The sequence below is a fragment of the Gallus gallus genome, chromosome 4 (genome assembly GCF_016699485.2).
Source record: "Gallus gallus isolate bGalGal1 chromosome 4, bGalGal1.mat.broiler.GRCg7b, whole genome shotgun sequence".
NCBI classification, from domain to species: Eukaryota; Metazoa; Chordata; class Aves; order Galliformes; family Phasianidae; genus Gallus; species Gallus gallus.
This window is the reverse complement of record NC_052535.1, coordinates 13,497,676-13,523,107: the sequence shown is the minus strand read 5'-3', so window position 1 is coordinate 13,523,107 and position 25,432 is coordinate 13,497,676. Positions and strand designations below refer to the sequence as shown.

The 25,432-nt window shown below is 41.4% G+C and overlaps 1 protein-coding gene across 5 annotated transcripts in view; it reads right to left on the bottom strand.

The window, feature by feature from the left end:
* Positions 1 to 11,181: 11,181 nt before the first annotated feature.
* Positions 11,182 to 25,432, bottom strand: part of CHRDL1 (chordin like 1) — a 41,872-nt gene continuing 27,621 nt past the window's right edge. For 4 of the 5 annotated variants that reach the window (XM_040698655.2, NM_204171.2, XM_015278152.4 and 1 more), the window contains 7 exons: positions 24,781 to 24,874; positions 22,439 to 22,506; positions 21,018 to 21,192; positions 17,748 to 17,942; positions 16,542 to 16,709; positions 15,371 to 15,460; positions 11,182 to 14,245 (listed from right to left, as the gene is read on the bottom strand). In XM_040698655.2, the coding sequence (XP_040554589.1) occupies positions 14,115 to 14,245; positions 15,371 to 15,460; positions 16,542 to 16,709; positions 17,748 to 17,942; positions 21,018 to 21,192; positions 22,439 to 22,506; positions 24,781 to 24,874 (921 nt within the window). In that variant the 3' untranslated portion in view covers positions 11,182 to 14,114. The remainder of the gene's footprint in view (positions 14,246 to 15,370; positions 15,461 to 16,541; positions 16,710 to 17,747; positions 17,943 to 21,017; positions 21,193 to 22,438; positions 22,507 to 24,780; positions 24,875 to 25,432) is intronic. The other variant, XM_040698654.2, reaches the window with a different exon arrangement.

The following is a 25,432-nucleotide window of genomic DNA, read 5'->3' as shown; positions in this document are numbered from 1 at the left end:
GTGAGCACAGTGAGGTGGTGGGTGGTGTGTTTCAGCAGTGGTGGCAGCAATATGAAAGGCAAGCTATGTTCTGGATGGCCATGCACAGCTGTCACACAGTGAAATGAAGCTCATCATCACGAATTGGTAGATTACGATGAGAGAACTGTGCACAGAGCTGAACATCAACTTCAGTGCATTGGAAATGATAGTGGCACTGTTTGTGCCAGGTGGGGCCCACGAGTGACCACACAGGAGCAGAAAGAATACTGTATGCACATTTCTCAGGCCCTATTGAACCAATATGAGGCTGAAGGTGGCAGTTTCCTGAATCTCATCATTACTGACGACAAGACATAGTGTCACCACTACAAGTGGAGTCAAAATGGCAGTTCTTGGAGTAGTGACATGTGAATTCCTCATCAAAGAAGTTGCAGATGTAGCCTTCAGTAGGTAAAGTGATGTGCATTGTCTTTTGGAATAAGAAAGGGGTGATCTTTCTGGATTTCCTGGAACTCAGACAAACCACTAACTCTGATTGCTACATTGTGACAGTGACTAAGGTGAAAGCTTGAGCTTCCAGGTATAGGCTGAAGAAGAAAACATCCTTTCTCTTGGAACACGGTAATGCTGGGCTTGTACCAGCTTGAAGACCATGGAGCTCATTGCCAGTCTTGGTTGGACTGTCCTATAGTCTGAATTTGACACCTTCTGTCTTCCTGCTGTTCAGGCTGATGAAAGATGGACTGTGTGGGCAACGTTTTCCTAGCACTGATATGCAGAATATGTTGAGAAGTAGTGTTTTGTAGCTGATAATCTGCTCTATCAAATAATGTTATTGTGGTCTTTGTATCTGTTGTAGTTTCCGTGGAAATAAATAGAAGGTATTATTTTTGGAGCCATCTATGTAAGTTGGATGCTGCTAAAAATCTAGCAGAGGCTTAAGAAAATCTGTTAGCTAAGTGATGGTAAGTCTGGATGCTGCAACTTTAAACACAGAATGCCTGCCTGAGCAGGAAGGAGTCAAGAGGCATTTCCAGTAGGATACTGGAGACGGACTGACCTGCTCCTTCCCCTTTTGTGCTTTCACACCCATATAAGTAAACAGAGATGACTGGAAAAGGGAGCTAAGTGGGGAAAAGCAGGATCATCATCATATTTTTCCACACACTTTTTTTTTCCCCTCATCAGAAAACTATAGCCTGGGAGTTATTGCAGACTAATTCACATAGATGGGAATTAACGGCAAAGCTCTGGAAAGACAAACAGGAGAAACATAGCCGTAAGCTGCCTGAGCAGAGGTATAACTTTAGACCTGAACATCCATGTGTATAAATCATTTTCTAAACTCATAAAATGTAAATGCTACAGAAATGCAATACAGGAAAGCAGGAATGCTTCAGTGCAGAGCTTCCCATCTCTCCCCATACATTGGCTGTAAGTCTCTCAGCTGTCATTGTCGTTGTTGTTAGAGCAGTTCCAAATTTTATGAAAACTGTCATGACCTCTTTTCCTGACCTGACAAATAAAAGGATGCTTTTTCAGGGTGGAGAGAAGTGTTATTATCACTAGTGAAAGCAAGTTTCTTTTTTTAAAGACTGTTTTAATAGTTGTTTCTATTCTGGTAGATCTGTGTATATGGAAAATGATGCCAGAATGCTAACAGTGCATACTGCCAGAAATCAGTTCTGATTTCCCTCCTTCTTGCTGTCCTTTTATAAAAGTGAAATGATTAGTGTTTTAATTATTGCTTCTCCTATTCATGTAAGTTTCTAATCTATTTTTAACACTCTGGACATTGGCAGTATCCTGCAGTAGTTTTTTCAAAGACTCTGTGCTGGCAGAAGAAACTTTTTAATCAGTTTTGAATTTGCTGCTGTTCAGTAGAGCAAAGGAGGAGGACAGCGAGGGTTTGGTAAGGTGTTGGGGTGCAGCTGGTTCCCAGTGGTAACTTTTTTGATCTTAAACCAGTAACGCTCTTACATTCCATCCAAGCCATTTTTTTCCCCCAGAACCTTTTGCTGACTTTTGCTGTGTACTTAGACAAATCCATGCTGCAGATAATTGGAATTGTCTCTCCCAGAAACCAAAGGTTACTAATTCTGTAAATAGTTTCAAATGAAGACTGGAAAGTATCTAAGACAGAGATTTGTTTTCTGATGAGAGTATTAATAAATGAATGTGAATAGCACAGAAATAATTTCAGTCAGAAAACTGCTAAGTTAGTCACAGATTTTGGAATTGGTAGTACAGAAAAATATTTCTCCATCTGATTTCTGATGAGGTTCTGATGTTATCAGAGCTCTGTAGATGCTTTCAGTCTAAAAAGAAATCTGATGACGCCGGCTGTGATTTACAATTTTTGAGCGAGGCTGCAAAGAGGGTTGAGATGCTGTTTGTTTCAGCATGTGCTGGGGATCATCTGCCCGGTGACACTGAGACGTGAGCTGTAAATGCTGGGTTTGGCCCAGTATGGCTCTGACAGGTCAGAGCCCTTCCCTAAGGGATCGTACCATTGCTATACCATATAGGTTGCTGTTTGTGAACAATTTAAGGACACTGTTTTTTGTACTGTGCCCAGGCATGTGGCTATTTTTCATAGTCCACTCCAATGGCTGTGGTGGGGGAAATATGTCTGGAAATAAGGTTTCTCCTACAGAAGTATGACAAAAATGGCAGCCAAGACCACAGCAGAAGGCTTGCATGCAGGCAGGCGGTGAAGAGCTGCACGGGAGACTGCTCAGGAATCTGCAGTCAACAGTAGTTACCCAGCAGTGGACAAGACAAGGCTGATGTGGTGGTTTCCTCACCCTTTCTTTTCCATTTACATCCTTTCCTCATGTTTGCCTTCTTTAAAAGAACTTTTTCCTCCTCCTTTGCTTCCTTCCTGCTTACCATCTCCAGACAAGAGTAGAGTAACCATGAAGACATACAGTGCTCTGAGACCATGGGGGCCTTACAGGAGTTTCGCTCACTGTTTTGCTGCATATTTTTCTTCAGGCTTATGTTTTAACAACTGTGCCAGTAAGTTGACAGAAATACCCCACTGCTCTCCAGTGACCTTTAGTGCTTTTGAGTTGTTGGGCAAAACTAATTGAATTTGTGGAAACAGAAAATAATGAGGAAAAATGCAGATGAGGTAAGGGAAAAGCTTCAGGGACTGGACTAGGATGTAGATGAGGGAAATCAGATCTTGGGAACTGTCACTTCTAGAGTGACTTTGACTCTGAATGAATGTAAATTAAAAAATACATATTTATCATTGCCTTATTTAATGGTGTAGCATGTTAACAATTTAGCTGTCACCTAGAGGTGCTTTGCTACGTAACAGAATAGTGGCACTGTACCTTCTCCCTTCAGTTATGCTATTTCTTTTTGGCATGAGTTTACTCAAAATGATCATCATCTATCACCACTGCCTTTCCACTTGTATGATCAACTGCATAAATAAGATACTTGAAAAGGAATGGGCTTTGCAGTCTGAGGGCAGAAGAACTGGAAGGCGAGGTGGATTGTGAGAGCTAAGGGAAATACTAGGGCCTGTTAGCTGGAGTGGTGGTGCAGGGAGGAGGATTTGGGTATAGCTGAGTACAGAACAGGTGTTTGTACTGGACTGAAAGAATATCTCAGAACGTTGACATATAGTGGAAGTGAGGAGAGGTCCCAGAGGATTGGAGGCTTGCCGATGTGACTCCCATCTACAAGAAGGGCCATAAGGAGGATCCAGGGAACTACAGTTCTGTCAGCCTGACCTCTGTACCAGGGAAACTTATGAAGCAAATCATCTTGGGTGAGATCACATGGCACATGCATGGCATCCAGGGGATCAGGCCCAGCCAGCATGGGTTCATGAAAGGCAGATCATGCTTGACCAACCTCATCTCCTTCTATGTCTGGGTGACCAGACTGGTAGATGAGGGAAAGGCTGTCAATGTAGTCCACCTAGACTTCAGCAAAGACTTTGACATGGTCTCTCACAGTATTCTCCTCTAGAAGCTGGCAGTCCATGGCTTGGACAGGTACACTCTTGGTTGGGTAAGGAACTGGCTGGAGGGCTAGGCCCAGAGAGTGGTGGTGAATGAAGTTAAATCCACCTGGCAACTGGTCATGAGTGGTGTTCCCCAGGGGTCGGTGCTGGGGCCTGTTCTCTTCAATATCTTTATTGATGACCTGGATGAGGGCATTGAGTGCACCCTCAGTAAGTTTGCAGATGACACCAAGCTGGCTGGAAGTGTCGATCTGCCTGAGGGTAGCAAGGCCCTACAGAAGGATCTGGATAGCTGGGCTGAAGCCAATGGGATGAGGTTCAACAAGACCAAATGCCAGGTCCTGCACTTTTGCCTGGGGTTGTTGTGGCCATGCTACAGGCTTAGGGCAGAGTGGCTGGAAGACTGTGTAGAGGAAATGGACCTGGGGGTATTGATTGAAGCTTGACTGAATACGAGCCAGCAGTGTGCCCAGCTGGCCAAGAAGGCCAGTGGCATCCTGGCTTGCATGAGAAACAGCAGGAACAGGGAAGTAATTGTCCCCCTGTACTCAGCACTGGTGAGGCCAGACCTCGAGTACTGTGTTCAGTTTTGGGCCCCTCACTACAAGAAAGACACTGAGGCCCTGGAACGCGTCCAGAGAAGGGCAACAAAACTGGTGAGGGGTCTGGAGCACAGGCCTTATGAGGAGCAGCTGAGGGAGCTGGGATTGTTCAGTCTGGAGAAGAGGAGACTGAGGGGAGACCTCATTACACTCTCCAACTTCCTGAAGGGGGATTGTGATGAGGAGGGTTTTGGCCTCTTCTCCCAGGCAGCAAACAGGACCCAAAGAAATGGCCACAAGTTGTGCCAGAGGAGATTTCGATTAGACATAAGGAAAAACTTTTTTCTCTCAGGGAGCGTTCAGGCACTGGAATGCTCTGCCCAGGGAGGTGGTGGAGTCACCGTCCCAGGCAGTGCTCAAGAGGCGTCTGGATGAGGAGCTACAAGATATGGTTTAGTAGCTTGTGGTAGCAATAGTAATCGGAGGACAGTTGGACTAGATGATCTTGTAGGTCCTTTCCAACCTTGTGATTCTATGATTGTATGATTCTATGAAATTGAAGTAGCTGCAGTGTTGAAGTGAGGTTGACATAGTGCTATAGCTTCTGCTCAGTCAGATGTATGAAATATATATTCTTGGTCTGTCTGCAAGTACAGGAGACCTCCCTGTTCTCATTCCAATAAATCTGCCCCTGATGTAATAACTAAACAGGTTTTTAGATGTTACTAAATCTTCCCTGCCAGATTTATCACTAACATTTTGGCATATTTGTGGATATTTGAGGAATGACTCAGCACAGAAATATGTTAAATGCCCACCATGATGCTCAACGACTTGTGTGGTTCTCTTCCCCTTGACCCCACTCCCTCAGGTGAGCTGGCCTACTCAGGACACAGCAGGGCTGAGTCTCCTTGTGCCATGAAGCAGGCTGTGCTGCTGGGAGAGACTAACGGCACAAATGGGATTGTAAAGTGCTTGGACTTCAAATCCCTCAGGGTGCCGTGAAGATACTCCCTAGCTGTGATATGACTGTCAGTTTCCTTCATGAACTTCCTAATTTTTTTTGTGGAATTTTAGTAAAGAAACAGTCTGCACAACTTTCTAACATTCTTGGACACTATTCTGCTATATACTTTGGTAGATTTGAAGCGTATGCATGGACTCCACTGGTCTGATTCCCAGGGCTCACTAGAATGGAGTGTACTTAAAAGTTCTTGGCTTCTATTGGGCAACGGAGAAATTAGTGACAAATGCCTCCAAAATGTGAAAGCCTTAAACCTTCAGCCTTTTAAAACCCAGTTCCCATTGGTGCTAACTTCCTTTTCATTGCCAGATAATGAACCTTCACTTCTGTTATGTGTCCTCGCCTTCAGCGTGGTTCTCTGCATAGCTCCCGTCGTGGTCAATTAGCTGGCAGGAGAGGCCCACAACAGCAGAGACTATTGCTTAATTGTTACTGTGGGATCCTTATGAAATGTGCAATTGCTGGGGCTCATTTACAATTCTAACACATCCAGTGCACCCTGCATCAGGAGTCCTGTGAACTGGACAAAAGCTAGAAACTGGCAGCACTGTTCCTGGCCAAAAGCTCATTACGATAGACGTCTACTGCTAGTGAACATCACACAGATGACACAGGCAGCTTGCTCCAAACGAGAGACATTCTTTTGTTCCGCCTTACAAGGGCTTTCAGATAAAAAGAATTTGAGGCTACTCAAAGGGCCAGCTGTGATATGAAGGGAACAGGTTTAAAATAGCTTTCGGGCAGTAAATGCTTAATGATCAGATTTTCATTGGTCTTGGAACATTTGAGGAAACTCAGCCAGCTAAAATATTTGTTGATTACTTTAACAGAGGCCCTTTGTTCGCATTATCATGCAGAGTAATTAAGCCAATGCAAGCTAGTCCCCTTAGCTATATACATAATTAAAATATTAGACTGTGATTAAATAGACTGTATTGGCACAGGGAGAACCTATTCACTTCATAATAGTGTTCCATCACTGTGTTAAGCTTGTTTTCACCTTATATTATTTGTTGTTATTTTGGAAAAATCAGTTTTATACAAGACAGATTGTAGTAGCTGTGCTTCCAGTGAGGAGCTAATGAGATCTTACGATGGAGAAAAGAGAGAGACCCGAAGTATTTAGTCCATAGAGCAAAATGCAAGAAAAGCACATTAATCCATCTTACCTTAATTCAGAGTTCATTTTGCAGAGGCTATGTCCAATTTTCTCATTTCCTCCTTGATTTGGGCATCTCCTATGCTCTAGTCAAACCTCCACAGTGAAAAGTTGATTATACTGTAGCTGAAGCTTTGTCAGAACGGCAAACTCTTTGATCATTAAAATATTTTAATTCAATACATTTCCACCTTTGTTAATTTTTGGATTACCCTTTCTAAGTCAGAAGCTTATTGTCAAACATTACATCATCCTGAGGTCTCCCAAGCCTAAAAACCAAGTTTCTTTTGGGATTCTCCCTCAGTTGAAAGTTTGTGATGATAAATTACACTGTTGGCAGCAGCAGACTGGCTTTTCCCATGCTTTTGCAGAAGAAAGTTAGGACCCTTTTTTGATTTCCAGGGCAGTAGAGCTGGAATTTTTCAGATATTCTCCTAGCAAGAACAACAGAAGCTCTTAGGAGGTAGATGTCATTTCTTCCACTTGTTTTGGTCACAAAGTCTCTTTTTACTGAAAATTCCCCAAAGCAGAATAAGTACAAGAAGGTATCCTTAAAGTCTAGGACTAGGAGAAAGCTGAAAAGGAGGAGACCCTTGATAGAAATCAGGTTATTTTGATGCAAGGGAGATGTCTCTATTGTTTTTGACTTTGTGTGTTTGTTAATATGTTTGTTTGGTAAAACAGTCCAGAACAGTAGAACAGTGACTTTAAGATATGTTGGCTGTGGAGGCGATCCCAGAAGAGATCTCATATTTTATTTTGACTGCCTGACATGTGTGAGGCCAGAGAGATCTTTAATTACAACTAAGGTCCTTGATTGTGCTTTGTGAGATGGAAATAAAAGCCAGACTGGTCCTTAAATGCCCTGTTAGTCCCACTGCCGTGAAGTAGAACTGAGAGCAGTGACACCTCTACTGTCCTCAGTAATCCTTTGAGCTAAGCAGTGCCTTTGGAATCTCTGCTTGGAAATCTAATATGATTTCACAGGTTGTCCAGCAGGACTTGTGATGAAGGATTTGCAATGGCTCTGAAAACGGCGGTTTAGGAGGAAAATGTGAAGATGAGAAAAATCTTTCTCCTTACACTTACAGCAGTTGTCACATCTTCCCTTGCTTTTTTTACTTACACCTTTGGTCCAGATGGAAGTGCTTATCCCTCTGTCTGGTCAGATGTTCCTTTAAAGTGTTAAAAGGCTGATTTCCACAGAATTTGGCCTGTTAATTTGAAATCCTACTTGGTGTATCTTTTCTACTCAGTTTCACTGAAACTTTCTGAGTTCATCATGACTATGATGTGGATTTACAGGGAAATATATTTTAAGGGAACAGTGGCGGGTACTGAGTTTCTAGTAGTTCTGAGCTGTGTAACCAGAAATCTGGAGCACACCATTTGCTTGTTACTGGATTCCTGGCTTTAAGAATCTTCCAGCAGACCCGTGTTACTGGAGGTTCATTCTAGAGGTACTCTTCCAGCAAATGCGCCTTTCAAAATTTTAATAATTGCAAAAAGGTAAAACATTTCTTAAGAAATAAACTACTTGATGGAGAATCCAGACTGCAGAGCTCCGGTTTTCAGTGCTGATCAGTCAAGAGCAGTTCTGTAGTTGCCACGTGTTTTTTCTGCTCCTCAATTTCTCTATGGTTTGTTTAACTTCTTGCTTGAAAAGTGAATTATCAGTAACTATGTTTTGTTAGGCACTCCATTTATTAATATGAGCTATGATCATCATGAACGCAGCAGTTATAATAGCTTTCTCTTAATAAGAGTGATCTCATCATGGGCATAATTTCGATGGATTAAATAATTCTCAACACATGCTGACGAGAAAGAAACTGGGAACTTGTTGCAAGCTGATGTCATGGGAAGAGCCTGGTCTCTTCGGCAGGGACTCATCAGTGCAAAGGGCTCTGAAAAATGTCTGACTTGGAGCTAAGAAGAAAATGCAGGGTGGGAAAAGCTGTTTTAAGTTCTTAAATAACTGTATAAAAAGGAAGGCTTTGACAATTATTATCAATTGAGTCTTTCACTTATTTATGACTGCAAAATAAGAGAGACTAGGCTGAATTTTCCTTCATTCCTCAGTAATCTGCATTTTTTCCTCTTGCTTGTGAAAACAATTCATAATTTATAAACTAAGTCTTTCAAACAAAATAGCAGCAGGGTTTTTATTTCCAGAAATTTAGCACATTTGCTGAAGCTCGAAGTGCTTCTCTTTTTTTTTAAAATTTAGACTTGTTTATAGTCATGTACATGGTGTGAAGTGAGTGAGGAAGGCTACTGGTAGGATTTGCTTGAGTGACTTTTCAACTGTTTTGCATTAATATGAGCGGCAAAGTTAAGCTTACTGGATAATGAGTCCTGATTGTAAACATCCTCTAATGTTTTTTTTAGTGCTGTCATTGGACCGTTTTTTAGAGGATGCCACTGTCTGGCTTGATCTAACTGCAAAGATTTTGTGAGACTTAGTCTATGTGAATAGATATTATGGTGCTCAAAGCAAGGAAATGTTTTCTACTAGCACAGAATTAAGAACACGAACTCAGGCACCAAAATATAGCTTTAGAACATATTGTCACTTGGAGCTACACATAATAAATTAAGATTTATTTTATTTTATTTTATTTTTGCTAAATAAATAACTGTATTTGCAATCAAATCTTCATTCTTCTAGGAAGAATTTTAAGGTTGATTAATTGATGATGGTTGTCTACTAGTTTATGAGCTATTTATAAAACCATAATTGTAAATACATATGAATTTTACCAGTGAAAAGAGTAAGGTCCCAGGATGTCACTTTCCTTGCTGGATGCTGCTGTGGAATTTCCTACTGCATCCTGAGTACTCTACAAAAAGTTTGGACTTGAACTGCATATTTAACAGCGCACAGCCTGGCCATTCTGCACAACATTTTAATAGAGGAAATTAAAATAAATACCATATTAAAGTCAAGGTAGATATTTTAATGGGAAAGCCTGAATCTTCCCATTTAGAGATGCAGAGCAAAAATATTCACCGATACACAAACCATAAGTATCACTTGACTCCTATTTATACCTCTAGAATTAAGACCCAGAATAAGGCTAAAATGATGATTTGCCCCATCCTAGCTGTTCACACAGATTTGAGTAGCAGTGTGGCTAAGAGTCTGTCTGTGAAAAGTATAAAATCTACCTTTGGTACACACAAAACACTGAAGCATGCTGAAATGCACTTAATGCCTGTATAGTGTGTGACAGTACAAGTTCTTTGGGGACTGAGAATTCTTCAGAGACCTTTTCTTGCAGAGACTGAGAATTTTTCTATTTACTTCAGTGGGAATAGGGTGTAGTTTTAATTTTTCTTGACCTAAATTTTCTTGGTGTTGTGATCCTGAAACAGATGAAGAAAGACACAGGAGAAATTAATCTTCAGGAGAGGAAATTAACCTTGGTGGAGAGAGAAAGTAATTGCTGGTGCTGTTGGAGAAGCAGTTAGCTGCACTTAAAGCTTGGTGTGCTGAACTATCTCTGTCTCTTGAGCTGAGGTCAGCTGAGGACAGAGTGAGAGATTTTACTTTGAGTGGTAGTGAAACAAGGCTCACTCATTGCTTTTTTTTTAACAAACTGACCTAGCAGCCGGTGTGCCTACATTAAAAGCTGTTTTCTCGGGTTAAACTCAATTATTTGTTTTTGCTTTGGCTGCTTTGCATTCTTGCTCACAGTTGGGTTGGTGTTATGTGAGAAGGGCAGGGTTGTGGGTTCATATTCATCTACTCATGTTGTTGCAGACATACTTTACCCAAGAAGTAAAATAGTCCAAAATCTCAGTGGAGAAGATGAAGACATTTTTCAAACCCCAAACAAAAGCAATAAATGGAAACAAGGATTAACTTTGTCAATTTCCACCCCTCCCACAATAAATCTCCCAAATCTTGGCTTTTATCTTGGATGGATAACACAATAGGCACCAGAGCACACCAATGTTACACAAATACTTCATGTGCTATCAATTATTTTGGAAGTATTCATCATCTGAATTGTGAAATGGTTTGACCTTTCTTCCGAATGGAGAGTGTACGAAGACATGAGTCTTAGGCTGTCACATTCTCTCTCTTGTATGGGTATCCTTTAAAGTTATTTCAGAAGAGCACAGCTCTGACTAGGCTCTCCCTTAGTACTCTGCCCCTCTCATTGCTCTGTGGAACGAGGTCAAGTTAAGAGATGATCTGTTATGTGACAGGGGAATAGGGGTGAAGCGAGAAGCAAAACTGTTTAGTTTGGTGCTGAAAAAAAGGCTTAGACATTATGAAATCAAGAGGATACATTCAATGGGAATGCAGCTGCGCAGTCCTGCCTGGTAGTGACTTCCAACCTTCAGACAGCTCTGCCTGGGAAGGAAGGAGCTGCTGCAAGAGGAGGTGGGAGCAGAGCGGGTGGGTGTGCCTAGAATGTATTCTAGTGGAAAGGACTCTTGTAACATACCCAGCAACATCACACACAGAACGGCTTGCTTTATTAACAACTTTAGAGTTTATTAACTTATAAAACCAGGTTGAAGTGATACAAGTACATAAATAAGTACTGTAACAGACATACATCCCATGAAAAGAATTGAAAGCATGATGACACTGTGTATTTTATTTGCCTAAGTGACAACAAACTGTAAAAAATGCAACACTGCATTTTACTAAATGGTGCTTATGATTTTTTTTGCTTTTCTTAGAAAGTGTTTATTATAAAATAAATACACAATCTGGACTCCACCTGTCCTGTCACAAATACAAAAAGCTGATTGCCACCTTCATAAAAACACAAGCACTGTACACTTTCCCCTCAGTCTTTGTTCACCAGCTACTGCTACAGACTATGCCCATGAGGTGAGAAGGCAACTGCTGCTCTTCCCACCAGATCGCTGCAGTTCCTCAGTCTTCCTTACGGCGTCTTCACCAAAGGAAGGGTCAGGATAATTCACGGCTTATCAGAAGAGTTCTGGTGAGATTTAGCACTTCTACAGCACGTTTGAACTCAATAGTTGCCACATGCTGTGGGTTTTGCTAAGACCAAGCTGGTGCTTCTGCAGTTAATTATATTGCAGTGACTTCTGGTGCAGTGAGGCCTCAGGACCTTGGTTAGGATGCCCTACTCCACTTCCAAACACCTGCACGGCACTTATGTAGGCAATGATACCATGACAACTCAATGGGACAAATCACTTTGTCTTTTGTATGGCCAGGTGCCCATTCAGACTCTGTGCACATAGCACATTACCAGTGGTGGTGGTGTCTGTGCCCGATGGGGCTCTGTGAGGAGAGGCTGGGGCTGCCCTGGGCTGTCATGTGGCTGAAAAGGCACGGCTGGGCCCAGCAGCGACACCTCGGGGAAAGAGGATTTCAGAAAGGGTGAAACAGGGCCAGCAGTGAGGGGAGAAGTGTGAGGAGTGGCCCTGCAGCAGGTCAGGGCAGGAAGGGCCCCAGGCCTGGGCTCCCTGTGGCCTTGCTGGGCAGTTCTGCTGGCAGGACTGTGGCTGTGCAGGACCCATGCTGGAGTAGCTGTCCTCACTGCAACCTGATGAGGTTTGGTTCTTACTGACATCAGACTAGAGTTTTATTATTGCAAATCCACCTGCATGCTCCCTTTTTAGCATATTTTGCTGACATGGTGGACTGTGTTGAGTACTTGGCAGGGAGGGAAGTGTTCCTCTATGTTAACTACCAGCATCCAGGCCTAGGGACAATGTGATGATTATATGCAGGATCCTAGAGTTACAACATCCTGGGTCACTCAGTGAGTTATTTTCCCAGCTCCCTCTAGCTTTCCAACCCCTTTCAGCCTGTTTTTCTCACTTGCTCCTCTTTGCTGGGAAGCCCCACACCGTGCTGCCTTTAGCAGAGCAGGGCCTGGGCAGCATGAGGCAGCCTGGCTGAGAGGAGCTGCGGGGAGGCTGCCCCAGTCTGCTCGGGGTGGTGAAGCTTTGCCTGAAACCTGCTTTTGGCATTCAGTGCTGAGCTCTCCCACATCTCTGTCCCTTTAGAAATGGGTACACTCCTGCAGTGCTGTTGCTGGCAGAACAACAAACCTCAAAATCCTCGCAGTCACTGTTACTTCACTCCCTGTGAAGGCCCAGCCACTGGTTCAGACCATTTCCATAAAGCTTTGTTTCCTAGTATGTGTTTGAACAGCAGTTTTCCTTCCCACTTGTGGAGCAGAAAATGGAGGCAAAGCAGGCAGAGTCATTTGCTTCTTGGGAATTCACCCAACACTGCAGTCCCCGGGCAGTGCAGCATTATGGTGACTCTTCAGAGAAAATATTTTTTCAAAATAACAACCTTCTGCTTCTTTTTTGGCAGATGAGACCCACCTTCCTTAAACACTGTAGACGTGCTATACTAAATTTAATGGAGTATCTCAAAATTATTTTTCACAAAGATAAGAGTTTTCATAGGGCTACTGTGTTCTAAAGACTTGCTGTAGCTGTTTGGTATTTGTGGTGGGAGAAATCTGTCCTTGAAGCTTGAGAATTGGGAAGTCACCATCAGAAAAAAATGCAGATTAACTTTGTAACAAACCAGAACAAATAAATTAAGCTCTGCTCCAATGAAGGAGTTATTAACTGGGAGGTGCAACCCCCTAGGAGTTCTGAAAGTGCTGCAAGTACTTCACCACCTTCTTCAGCATCGATTTAGAAGGCAGTCTATCAGCCAAGACCACGTGTTAATCGGGCCCAGAAGAATGAAGTTATTAGGGGTGTGATTGAGAGATAGTACGTGCATTTTTTTAGAGAAACCGGTGGTGGAAACAGTGAAAACCACTTAAAAGGGAACATTTGCTCAAGTTGCTACAAAAATATAGTGATTGCCACTAACACCTGCTGTTCAGTTTATGGACTCTGTTTGCTCAACTACAAGACATCATCCCAAAGGCAGGCTGCTTAGAGTTTGTTAGTTTAAATCTGTTTTTTATGTCTCCAACACAAGTATTGTAGCACTTGTATTTTTCTTCCACTACTTAAAAAGAAATCCACAAGCCATTTCAACTCCAGAAATGGTATGAGCTCGGCACAGGAAATAATGCTCTCCATAGCTCCTGCACATTTATTAGGTGTCCTTCTTTTCATTAGTTTGAATAACTTGCCAAATAATAAAAGCGTTCTGTTTTCTCTTTTTAACTTGTAAAGAAATGCAACTCTGGGAAAGTACAGTCTCTCTTTCTACTTCCCCCAGCAGTAACACAGAGCCTCCTAGTCTTTTGGAGGAGATATTTGAACGATTGACACAGACCACTACACATAAAGCAGCAAATTTGCTGTGCATGATGTGAATAATTACTGCATTATAGTTTTGGTTTTTAGGGCAACTGTTGACTTAAGCAAAATAAGCCTGCAGTCCAGCTGCAGATCCAAGTTTTCATAAGTTTTCTTGTGTTTCTCCCTCCAGTGCTGTCTCCCTTAACAGTGACCCTTTTCAGACTTCTCAAGGTACAAAACCTTTACCAAATCCTCGAGTTCAGTCCTGCACACTCTGCTTTCACACATTTGGCTGATCTGAGCTTCTCCCTCGCTAAATATTTTCCACTGGCCTGAAAACAAAAACACAGAGGAGAAAGACACTCGCTTAGGAAGGGCATAGGGAACTTTGGAGTCACTTACAAGCATTCTCCAGACAAACTGATTCACAGTGGTCAAAGAGAAGATGTTCGATCCTCCCATAGAAAACATTCAAAGTATCTTACAGTCATTTAACATATTCCATGAAAAACAATTTTGTAATAAATGATAAACAAGATCCTGAATATCCTTTTCTTTAAGTAAGTAGTACTATTTGCTTCAACCATTTATGAAGTCAGATCCTCTGATTTATGACAGTGATATAAAAATTCAAATGTGATAGTACATGAAAGCATTTAGAAGTCAATGTTTCATTCAATATGAACTCTAGCTACCTGCGTATTATGCAAACTGTGTCAGATAATAGTATTCTGGTATAGTTTTGCTAAGGTTAATAGAATTGCTCACAGTCCAGATAACTAGTATGTGATAGTACAGATAACAATGACAAGTGCAGAGAAGGCTGAAAGGAACAAATTAGGAAACCTAGATGAACAGGCGTCTGCTTCTCACTTAGCCTGTATTATGAAGAATAGATTGTTCCTGGGCAAAATACTCCCCTGCCAACTTGGAACCTCAGAAAAAATGACAATTCATAGTGAAATAAAACTGGTAACTAAAAATGCCTATACCTTAATTAAACTGTCAAATTAGGTGTCATATCCCAAGCTGGATGAAATACAAAAAAGAAATTGAAGCAAGAGTGTTAAATGAATCGCATACTTTTTCGAAAGACAAATTTTAATAATAAAAGTATTACTAAGAGCATAGAAAAGGCTTCTTTCAAGTACAACAAATGTATGTATATAGGCTTAAATAAAGTCAAATAGTGCTGCTGTGCTGACATCAGTCACATTACAGACTTACGGCATTATAAGAAGAAAAAACAGCCAATTTGTTTTCTCAGAATGACAGGAGACTAGCACAGCATGCTATATGTACCTTCATTTTAAATTGCTGTGTTTTGATTATTTGATTTTATACAAAGCCACATACTGGAGGAATATGAGTCTGTTTGACTGCATTGAGTAAAACTGGAGTATTTTTCAAGGTTGTGTAGATGGAGAAAAGCCTGAAGAGGTCGGAATTTTACTTACTAGAGGTTGTCCTTGTTATCTGTTTGAAGTAGGGAAGCTCTTCAAATTCCCTCTTGGACATTTTCTCAATGTAGAAATGACGGAGAATCCCTTCGGCAAAGGTACAAGAAGTGGCTGTTACTGGAAGCATGCTCATTGCTCTAAGCCTGGGGTGCTGCCCAGCCTTTATGTAGAATTACTGCTGGTTTGAGCTACACTGTGAAATAATCCTTACCAATAATGTGGACTTTCGGCCTATTCCGTCTGACTGTTTGCTGCCCCAGTGCTACTCTTCAGAGGATTTATGATTGCAGAGAGTTGCAGAGGGGTGTGAGAATTAGCTGATTTTTTTCTGACATAGCTAAAACTTTTCTTAGCGTGGGTGAATGTAAAACCACAACAGAAGCCAAAATCTCAGTATCTTGGAAAAAAAAATAAGTACAGTTTTGTATTTAGCTGCCATTTTGTCTGTCATGAGTTAGCAGACATCGCTGACAAGTCATCACAAGGCGTTGTGGCTTCTTGAACACATAATTATTAACCATCAGCCCTCCTGCAACTTCTGTTCTGCTCACTGTTAGGGTTTGGCTTTGTGCTTTATAGTGCATTCTGGAGATCATTTCTGTGGAAAGGGCTGCACTATATGAGGTTATCCTAAGGGGATTGCATCCTTTTTGCTTAAATTGGATTAAGTAGATAGGATCTTTAAGGAGCTGGAGATAATATTTTTTCTGTGTTAACTGTTGAGGATCTGCAGTAGTGCAAATCAGAAAGCTTTTTGATTTTCTTCTGATTTTACCAGTTGGTCTAATAAGAGATATTGCTTTCACCCTTAATACATTTATTGTCAATATTCTAGGCCATCATGAATGCAGTTACATATCACTAAGGAAGACAGGACAGATAGGACAGACAATAATTTCAAAGGAAAACTTTCTGGTCCAGCTAAATAAGCATTTGGTTCAAACCCTATTGTTCATTTCTCTGTCATAGATTACACATGGTGTTACTGACATCCAACTCATCCAACTTGGTTTGTTGTTTTGCTCACAGTGAAGGCCAGGAGTTTGCAGAACTAGAAATGTGTGTGTTATTAATGGTGTTTGTAGAGCAAATTTAATGGAATTGAAATTACTCTGGCATTTTAATGAGAGATGATATACTTTTAAAATATATAACTCGTTCAACTCACCTTTTCTGATTGTCCACACATGTATTTCTATTTGTGGTGGTTTTTCAGTCTCTACTGCAATTTTTCTGATGGTTTCTCCTTCCTCTGTGAAAATGGATTCATAGACGGGAAAGGTCTCTTTCCCACAGAAGTAATCTTTGTTGTCAAAGCTTTGACTTGGCACTTCTTCTGTTTAAAAAAAAAAGCCCCAAACACATTCTACAGCTGTAAACAAGTCTTCCAGAAATTACTTGGCACTAAACCAAGCAGGTTTAGTTTAAAATTACAGTTTTCATAGAGTCATGGAATATCCCAGGTTGGACAGGACCCACAAGGATCATCTCGTCCAACTCATATGTTCACTTACATAGTCTTTGAAATCCATCTCCAGCTAAGCCGTAGGCATTTAATAGTGTTATATTCTGCTAGGTTCACATTGCCTGCCTCTGGTGGCAAGAGAGTATTTGTATTTATAATCTAGTTTCATAAAGAAATGAGCTGTATTGGTCTGTGAGAATCCTCAAAATTTTTGAACCACTGTCCACTTTCCAAGCATACTTGAAATAACAGTGGAAGTCTCAGAGGTAATTAAACAATAATGAAAATCAGTGGTTGGAGAAAGTGAAGAAACCCAAGCTAATGCTTTGTTCAGGAAAAGGGTGGGGGGGAGAGCCTACATATTCTGCATTTTGATCAGCAGCAGGGGCCATGTAGGGATGTGGCCAGCCAGCAGTTCAGTACAAGCCTGGGCTAGGCACAGGGCGCTTTATCTCATGGCAGCCTGGTGAAGTCACAGGACATAGAAGTGGAAATTGTAATTATTCTAATGGTAGTTGAAAGTTGGACAGGAATGGGAGAGAGGAGATGCGATGGTCTGAATGTTCTGTGAGTACTGCAGTGGGGAAAGAATGGGAGAGTCTTCTGATAGTAGTGAACTGTGTATGTTTCTGTAACATTCTCTTTAGAAATGAACATCAGCAAGTCATGCAAACAGTAGAGAGAAAGGCAGGGATTGATGAGAACATATGTTTCTCATGCAACAAGCTGCTCACTTGAGGAACAACAATTAATGGGAGGGCTAGGCAGGCAGCTCTGTGTGTCTCACATGGATATCTCTGCACGTAAATCAGAACCATGGGCACTGCTATTGCTATTTTAATCAGATCTTGTGACCAGAGCCCTTGACATCACAGAAAACAGTGGTTTATGATAAACTCTTTGTTTTACCTGGACAGACTTTACAGCATTTTCCTTCCACTTTCTGAGGGTATTTGCAGGGATACTGTTCTGGACAATGAATTTTCTTACACTCTTGTTTGGTGATGTTGCAGGTACACAGCACACACTCTACAATTCCAAAGGCCCGGAGATTAGGATGCCAAGATTCACCGTGGGAGTATGTTTTGCCATTTGAAACACAAACTACAAAAGAAGAGAAAAGGAAGAAAAAGTACAACTGGAAAAGGTATGTTCACTGGCGGCTCGGCCATGAATATTCATTTGATTCTTGCACATTTGTTTAAAGCAGTGTTTCTATACCTAATTCGTTAGTGTCTCTGGCTCACTTCATTACTTGTTTGCTTCAGTCCGAGTTTTGCCATATAAAATGAGCCAGAGCCTGTGATCACTCTTTTCTGAGCAGATTGGCTTTGATTCCAAATCCCGTGATGCCAGTGTCCACCACTATTTTGAAGACAATGGAGAAGGTGGCTGAGTCAAGTATTTGAGCAGCCCCTCTCCAGCACATGCATTTGAGCTGTGCATCATTAACCAGCTTATAAAACTCACTCCTCCTTCCCACCGCTGATCTCAGTCCACACACAGGGCATAGCCTGCTAAATTGGCTCTGGCTTCTAGTATTGAATCTGCAGTGGGCAAAATCATGACATTTGGTACAAGTTATCTGCACAACTGTTCCTAGCATTAGCTGAACACGGCTTTTGCACGGACAGCCATACTATCAACAGGATGGATTAGTGCCACCTGGGCCTTTAGTACTGCAGTCACATGCAACTTCTGCTGCACAACACAGAGCAAAAGCAATAGAATGTTACAAAAAGAAGTCTGATATCATTTGTGGAGATATGTGTGTCTATAGGTATATAGGTACATTTGGCCTTTGCAATCACAAGAAAACATTAACTTGAAAGGATGTCTGTGGGGCTGAGATTTCATTCCAAGAGCATCTAAGCATCTCAGAGTATTTTTTTTCATCTGTGCCCCTGAGAGACAGAGAAATACAGCTGGCAAAAGGAGAGTGGAAAAATTCCTACCTGGCAGAAGCCAGTTTGGGTCACCCTGCATTTAATGGGGATTATATCACTTTACACCATGTTTGCATTTGTCCTATAAACCTTACTTCTTTCTTTTTAAATATTTTATAAACACAAAGAAAAATGCAAACTAATCCTAACAAGGTGAAAGAAAGGGCACTGCCTGAATTCTAAAAGCAACTTAACTGAAGCTGGGGTATGTTGCAAATATTTCCAATTCTTCTAATATGCCATCATTTTTATTAATGCTTTTATTTGTAAAATATGTTCCTATTTTGCCTGTAACTTTCAAAAGCAATTTAATTTTTATCTGTAATCTGAAATTTACATCTAACTGGTAACAGATGTGATCAACTGGCTTATACTTTACTGAGTTGCTGAGGTTTATGGGGAGTGTTCTTTGTAATGTATTGTCTTTCATGAGGTTATGTTATCATTTGGTTTATAATTTGCTACTTTTTAACTCCTTAAGACAGGGCTTTATTTTAGAGGTGGAAAACAGTTTTGTTTCTCACATGAAAGCAAATAATGTGTTATCTGTATACTGAAAATGAGAGAAAAAGGATCTGTTTAGCACAGAACAGTCTGGGATAGCAGATGAAGCCTCCAGTAGAACCTACTATATGGCATATAACTTCTAGCTCTCAAATGCCCTGTTTTTTTAGTGTTCTTCACACTCAGAATTATAAATCTGTACCCATACAACCACATTTTATTTGCATGTCAGGAGAATTGCTATGTATTTATTTTTTAGTTTGTTGTGTCTCAAGGGGCATATGCATTAATTAATGCATTACTTGTTAATTGAGGAATAACAAAAGAAAATACATGGTCAGCATTCTGGTTTCCACCAAGGGTATCACTTAGACATTCTCCAGGCAGTGAAACTATGAAGTAGTGGCAGTATATTGCATTCAGAAATATGCTATTCATCTGTATGCTTTTTATTTGCTGAAACAAATCAGTTAGAAACTGCTTTGATGATGTCTTTATGTGTGAATTACATGTCAGAGATACTGCACCGTGTGGAGATTCCTACTCCTAGATTCAGCATAAAACGCTGGCATGATCTGAATGCTTTTTCATGGTTGTTCAGGTGGATAATAAAGATCCTATGGCCAACATTCCTTCTGTTAGTTAATACCTTGAAAGATTAGTTGGCCCTAATACAGGGGCTTTTAACTCTTTGCGGGTAGTTTCTGAGTGCCTACTGACTGGTGTTTGTGGATAACTGCTTTTCTGAACATGCATTTTTACAGTTATTTATTTTATGGCTTCTTAGACCTGTTTCTGCAGACCTCAGCTGGCTTATGTACACCCACTGTGGGAACTGAGCATCCTGCCCTTTTGCCTGTACAGCACCCACTGTCCCATGAAATGGACAACTGATATTTTCCCTCTATTTTTGTCTGTCCTACAATGCAGCAGAAATGTCTTAGTCATGTTTGTATAAGGTCTGCCATATTGGCTCAAAGTCCTGCTGCCCGCATCATGCATATATTATCAGAAGGCAATAAGAGATTCATTACTTTGGTTAACTTTGCCTGGTTACAGCTCAGACATCCAGTCTAGGCTAATTACCTGCCCCGCATCTACTGTTAGACATGGGGGAGGAAAAGGACCCCCTGCAACTCAGACAACCAGCTTAAGGTGGGGGAAGTCATGACATTTTTGTTCTTTGAAATAATTTGCTAAGCCTTGGAGGCAGAAAACTTCCAATTCTACAGCAAAGTTTTATGGCCTGAGATTTGTGGGGCAATTTAAATGCATGCAGTTTGCAGCTAGTAAAGTTACAAAATAGGTGATGGTGTAAAGAACATAACCATAGTCTATTTCCTACTGGACAAGTCACCGTGTGAACCAGTTAGCAAATCTAAGGGCATCACAGTGTCCTTTGAGGTACTTAGTGCCCACTTTGCTGGTCACAGCAGCATGTGTTTTCTGAATTATGTAGTACAATACCACAAAGTAATTCAGAGAGCAACACGATTATGTTGTGCCCACGCAGACTGAAATGCACTGTTGCACTGGCAGGCACAACTGATCTCACTCAAGAGCTTATTTCATATCCTTACTAGTCTGCTGCTTTCACCCTCTGATTTGCATTGGGTCTATTGATACCAGTGTGAATTTCCAAGATTTTGCTGTATATTTTGAGAAGACTTTTTCTGTAGGTGTTAAACGCCTGACCCATAATAATACCATATGAAATACTTGTCTTTACCTCGTCCATGCTTGTGCTTGTTGTTGATAACAATTTGTACTATTGTTCCTGAGGCTTGCTGGGGATCTGGTAGAACTCCGCGGTTACTCCTGGCACTTGGAAATCGTGGAACATTGACTACCTGCCTGGTGGAGCTGGGTGACAGCTCATAGTGGGGGCGGTGGTAAGAGTGTCTCTGGAGACAGAAAGAGAGCAGGAAAATAAATGTATCATTCCAGTGAGTATGAGGAAAGAGGCGGTACTAGAAGCTCAGTACAAGCAATGACTGTTGCCACTATCAACAAACAGGCCTTGGTGTAAGGAATGGCACCAAACAAAAAAAGGCCAGGCAGGTTTTACAGGTACTTAACATGGCAATAAAGTCAACTACTCATACACAGTTGGAACTCATCTCACCAGACTGTATATTCAGTGTAGGTGTCTACATCTAAATTGGTTATCTGAAGTCCTTAATCAAGTACTTCTTGAACATGTTCCATCTCACTTGTTGTAGATCTCAGGAGATGAATCACAACCTGGAAGTCCCCATTTCTCTCTATTTATTATAAACAGAATTCAGAGCTAGACACCTTTACTTATGTCTGCTTTAAGAACATGTGAGCCTGTCTAGTTTTCCTCATCAAAACTGCTTTCTGCTTGGGCTGCAGTGGCAGAACACATGTGCAGGATGACCATCCAGCTTCCTGTTTGCATGCAGCTGTTCTGAACTCTTGTTGGCCAGGGCTAGCCAACTTTACACAGACTGAGCAGAACTTTATTTCAATCTGTCTTGCAGACTGGAAAATCTCATTTGATTTGCAGAGGAAAGTAGTCCGTGTGTTTTCTGTAGCAAAAGAGCTGGCTATTTTCAGAGAATTATTTTCCAAAATACCCATGGGCATGAAGGGATAGTGTGTACTACAGCATATATTTTATGAGGCATGATTCTTCTCACTAATCCAAAGACCTGTTAGTTCATGTATTTGGATAGTGTGCCTACTGCTTAAAAGCTCTTCATGTTCCCTCCAAGTGCTGTTACAAAAAGCCTCTCTTGAGTAAGTTGTTAGTGGTTACTGTTAACCCCAGAGGCAGTGAAGCCCCTAAAGTAAATACACATATGTATTTATGTCAACTAGGAAATAAGAGTTTGTAATTATTTTTAGTTTGAAGTGTTGCTTGTATAACAAACAAAATGCTGTGGAATTTTATTCTCACAGAGCACATACAGTAAAGGCCAAATTCTGTAGGCCAAATGTGAGTTTGTAATTCAGGCTTATTCATGAATTCAGGTTGAGTTTATTAAGGAGCTTGCTGCAGTAGATATTCCTGTACCTTGTCAGAGCTGTTAACATCCTTTTTTCTTTTTTCTTTTTTCTATTTTCCCCCAATGTACTGGCATGCATGGGTAGAAAATGTGTCTTTAAATCATAGGTCACACTTACGGCTTCCCTGTTGGCTGGCTGCCGGAAGATATCTCCATCAGCCTGCTCCCAGGATAACTCTCCATCTCCTGGACATGAAGCAGAGCAGTATCAATTAGGGGAGTCATTGTGCAAGGATTTGGGAGATACCTAGGGGAAAAATCTCAGCCAGCTTTACAGCTAAATTTGTCAGTCTTTAGTCTGACTTGCTTGTGTTAGATTCTGTAGAGATGAATTCCCAAATATCTTGGAATCTATGTGATCACAAAGGCAAGGAGAAAGGAGCTTAGCTGAGCTCACAGAGAAAGGCAAGGCTGTGTGACCTTCCATCTGCTGTGTGCTGACGGGACCACAAGTGCAGTTACTGTTGGTTGGTGGGTATGTAACTTGACTGACTGTAACTCGACTCTGAAGTGTAGCCACTAATAATTTACATTCTATTACGTCAGGAAAATGTAAGCTATACTTAGTCCTGCACATTTTATACCCCTATATATGGTTGTTTTTTTCCTTATTTATGCTTCATTAAAAAAAGAAATTAAAAAATTTGATTATCCACATGTGATTATCAACTGCACAGAGTTATGGCAGAGATGTCATACGTGAGAAATTGGCCCACTAAGACTGGACCCCATGTAAGCTCACAGGATGCTCTATTTGAATGTAGAAAGTATGAAATATTCAAGTATTCCTTTTTGAATTGGGTCAATAAAAGTAGTACAGAATTAAGGCTCATAACACTAATGACCTTCATAACAAAGCAAGGACATGCTGACTTGCCTTTTGAATAGAAAAGGTTTTGCTAGAGCACTTGCATACAGTGCAGAAGTAATGAATGCTCTTGAGAATTGGTGTGAGGGACTTGCAGAGCCAGCCTCTGGTCCCTCACAGCCGAACACATAATTCATGGAAAAAGCTGGAAAGAAGAAACTCTCAGTTTCTATTCAGGAGTGACATCCAGCTGTTTTCTGGGTAAAGACAAGCTTCATAAATACATACACAACTAGCATGAGCCACGTGAACATTACAGAAGGGAAACATCAGTTTCAGGCTAGAGAGAGAATGTAGCTGTAAGAGTTGTTAAAGACATATTTAGAGGTGTTCCTTGATAGGACAAGCCATGGAACTTGAACTGATATCTGGTTCTTGGAAAACTTGTACAAGAGCAGGAGAAATCATTTAGTGTGGAGCTGACCTTGGAATTTATCCCAGCCTTGGAATTCAGATATAGGTACCGATAAAGTTGTTTTGCTAGTGGCTTGAAGCCTAGCTCTGTGTGTGCTAAGCAATTACTCTGGAACACAGTGCAGTACCACCGCATCATGAACCAGCAGGGTTACATGAATGGCACGCAACAGTGCCAGGCACAAGCTCGGGCCCCTGTAGCAGGACAGCTGCCACAGCAGCAGTAGAATGTGATCCTGGCCTGGCAGAGCCATGGTGCTGATGCAGCTGTTTCTCCAGTTCTGCTGTTAACTTGATTTCACTCAGTCAGATGCATCATGGTTCTGCTGCCTTATGACATTTTTCGAGAACTTTCCATTTAACTTAAGGGGAAGTTGGATCCTGACATAGAAATCCTCATCCTTGCTCTGACTGGAAGGGCAGTGACAGCAATGAGCCCGCAGCACAAGATGGATGCAGAGCTGTTGGACTGAGTCCAGAGGAGTGGCATTTCTGAAAACCACAGGCACTTTTAGCCTCCTTGCACCCCTGAGAACTGGCCACAGGTGCTTAGATTCTTGAGAAGTGACAATTCAAAAGTCACAATACCAACAGTGAGATACAGTGCATCTAGAAATCTTCAGATGTTCAGACAGGCTTACAGACAGATATTTAAGTGTAGACATTCAGAAGGGCTGGTAAGGCTGGCAGTACGCTTCCTCGTAACCAAGTTCTCCATGCTTACAGGATCTAAAATGGAACTGCCAATAACATACCAATGTTTGCTGAATATCGATCGATACCTAATTTAAACTGAATTGAAATTAACCTCTGAATTGAGATTCTTATGTCTTGTATAACTTCAGCAGGTCTGATAACTTGTCAGACAGAACCTCATCTTGTACTTCAAAACCTGTCTAGCCAAAGCAATGGCAACTATTTAAATTCATCATTTGAAGCCCTGATTGTCCTCATCATTGGAATGCAACTTTATCATCAGTGCATTCTTTCCTTGTTTCAATTAAGGAAAACAAAACTGGTAATGTTGCCCTGCTGGAATTTGACGTTTAATTTCCCAGCATGCATTGGGTTTTGAGTAAATGAGAAACTTGCAGACAACATCCTAAGTGACAGTGCTGGTGCACAGACAGGGGAAGGAGTACATGTCGATCTGTGTCCGGTGCATGTGTAACACTTACCTCTGCAAACTGGGCAGCAGGACTCTGGAACAGAAACTGGGAAAGAGCAAGTTAATTTGGGACAGGTCTTCAGCCCACAGTACACATTTCCTTCCTGCCAGTAAAACACAAGGGGCGTCATCAATTCATATGGTACCATATATGCACTTTTACGGACATATTTAAATCTAGAATGGATGTTTACATACATGACCCTCGAGTAGCCAAAAGCAGAATATTAAACCAATGAAGAATCTAAATAGCAGTTCTTAAACGTATTGTCATGCAGAGGGCAGTCCCTTTGTTTTAGGAGAAAAGTTAAAGAAGTGTGGGGAGGGAAGGAACTGCAGTTACTATAAGCCTAAAATCTGACATTTACACCTGGTGTAAATTCTTCCCCCTGTTCTCCCTAAGTCGTGTCATACCGCTGATCTGGAGGAAGAACTTGGCAGTGACACCTGCAGTCACAAATTTGTTCAGCAGCTGGCCTGTTCAGTTTGTCGTTAATGTTGAATACGACAATAATTTGATCAGAAGAGGTCCTGATTGGGTTGAGAAGGAGGTTACAGCTCAAAAAGTGCCTCCAAAGAGTCACTGGGTGACTGCTCAAATATGTTGGATTTAAACTGGTGGCACCTCAGGAATGGGTCTGGGGCCCGGTGCTGCCTTACAG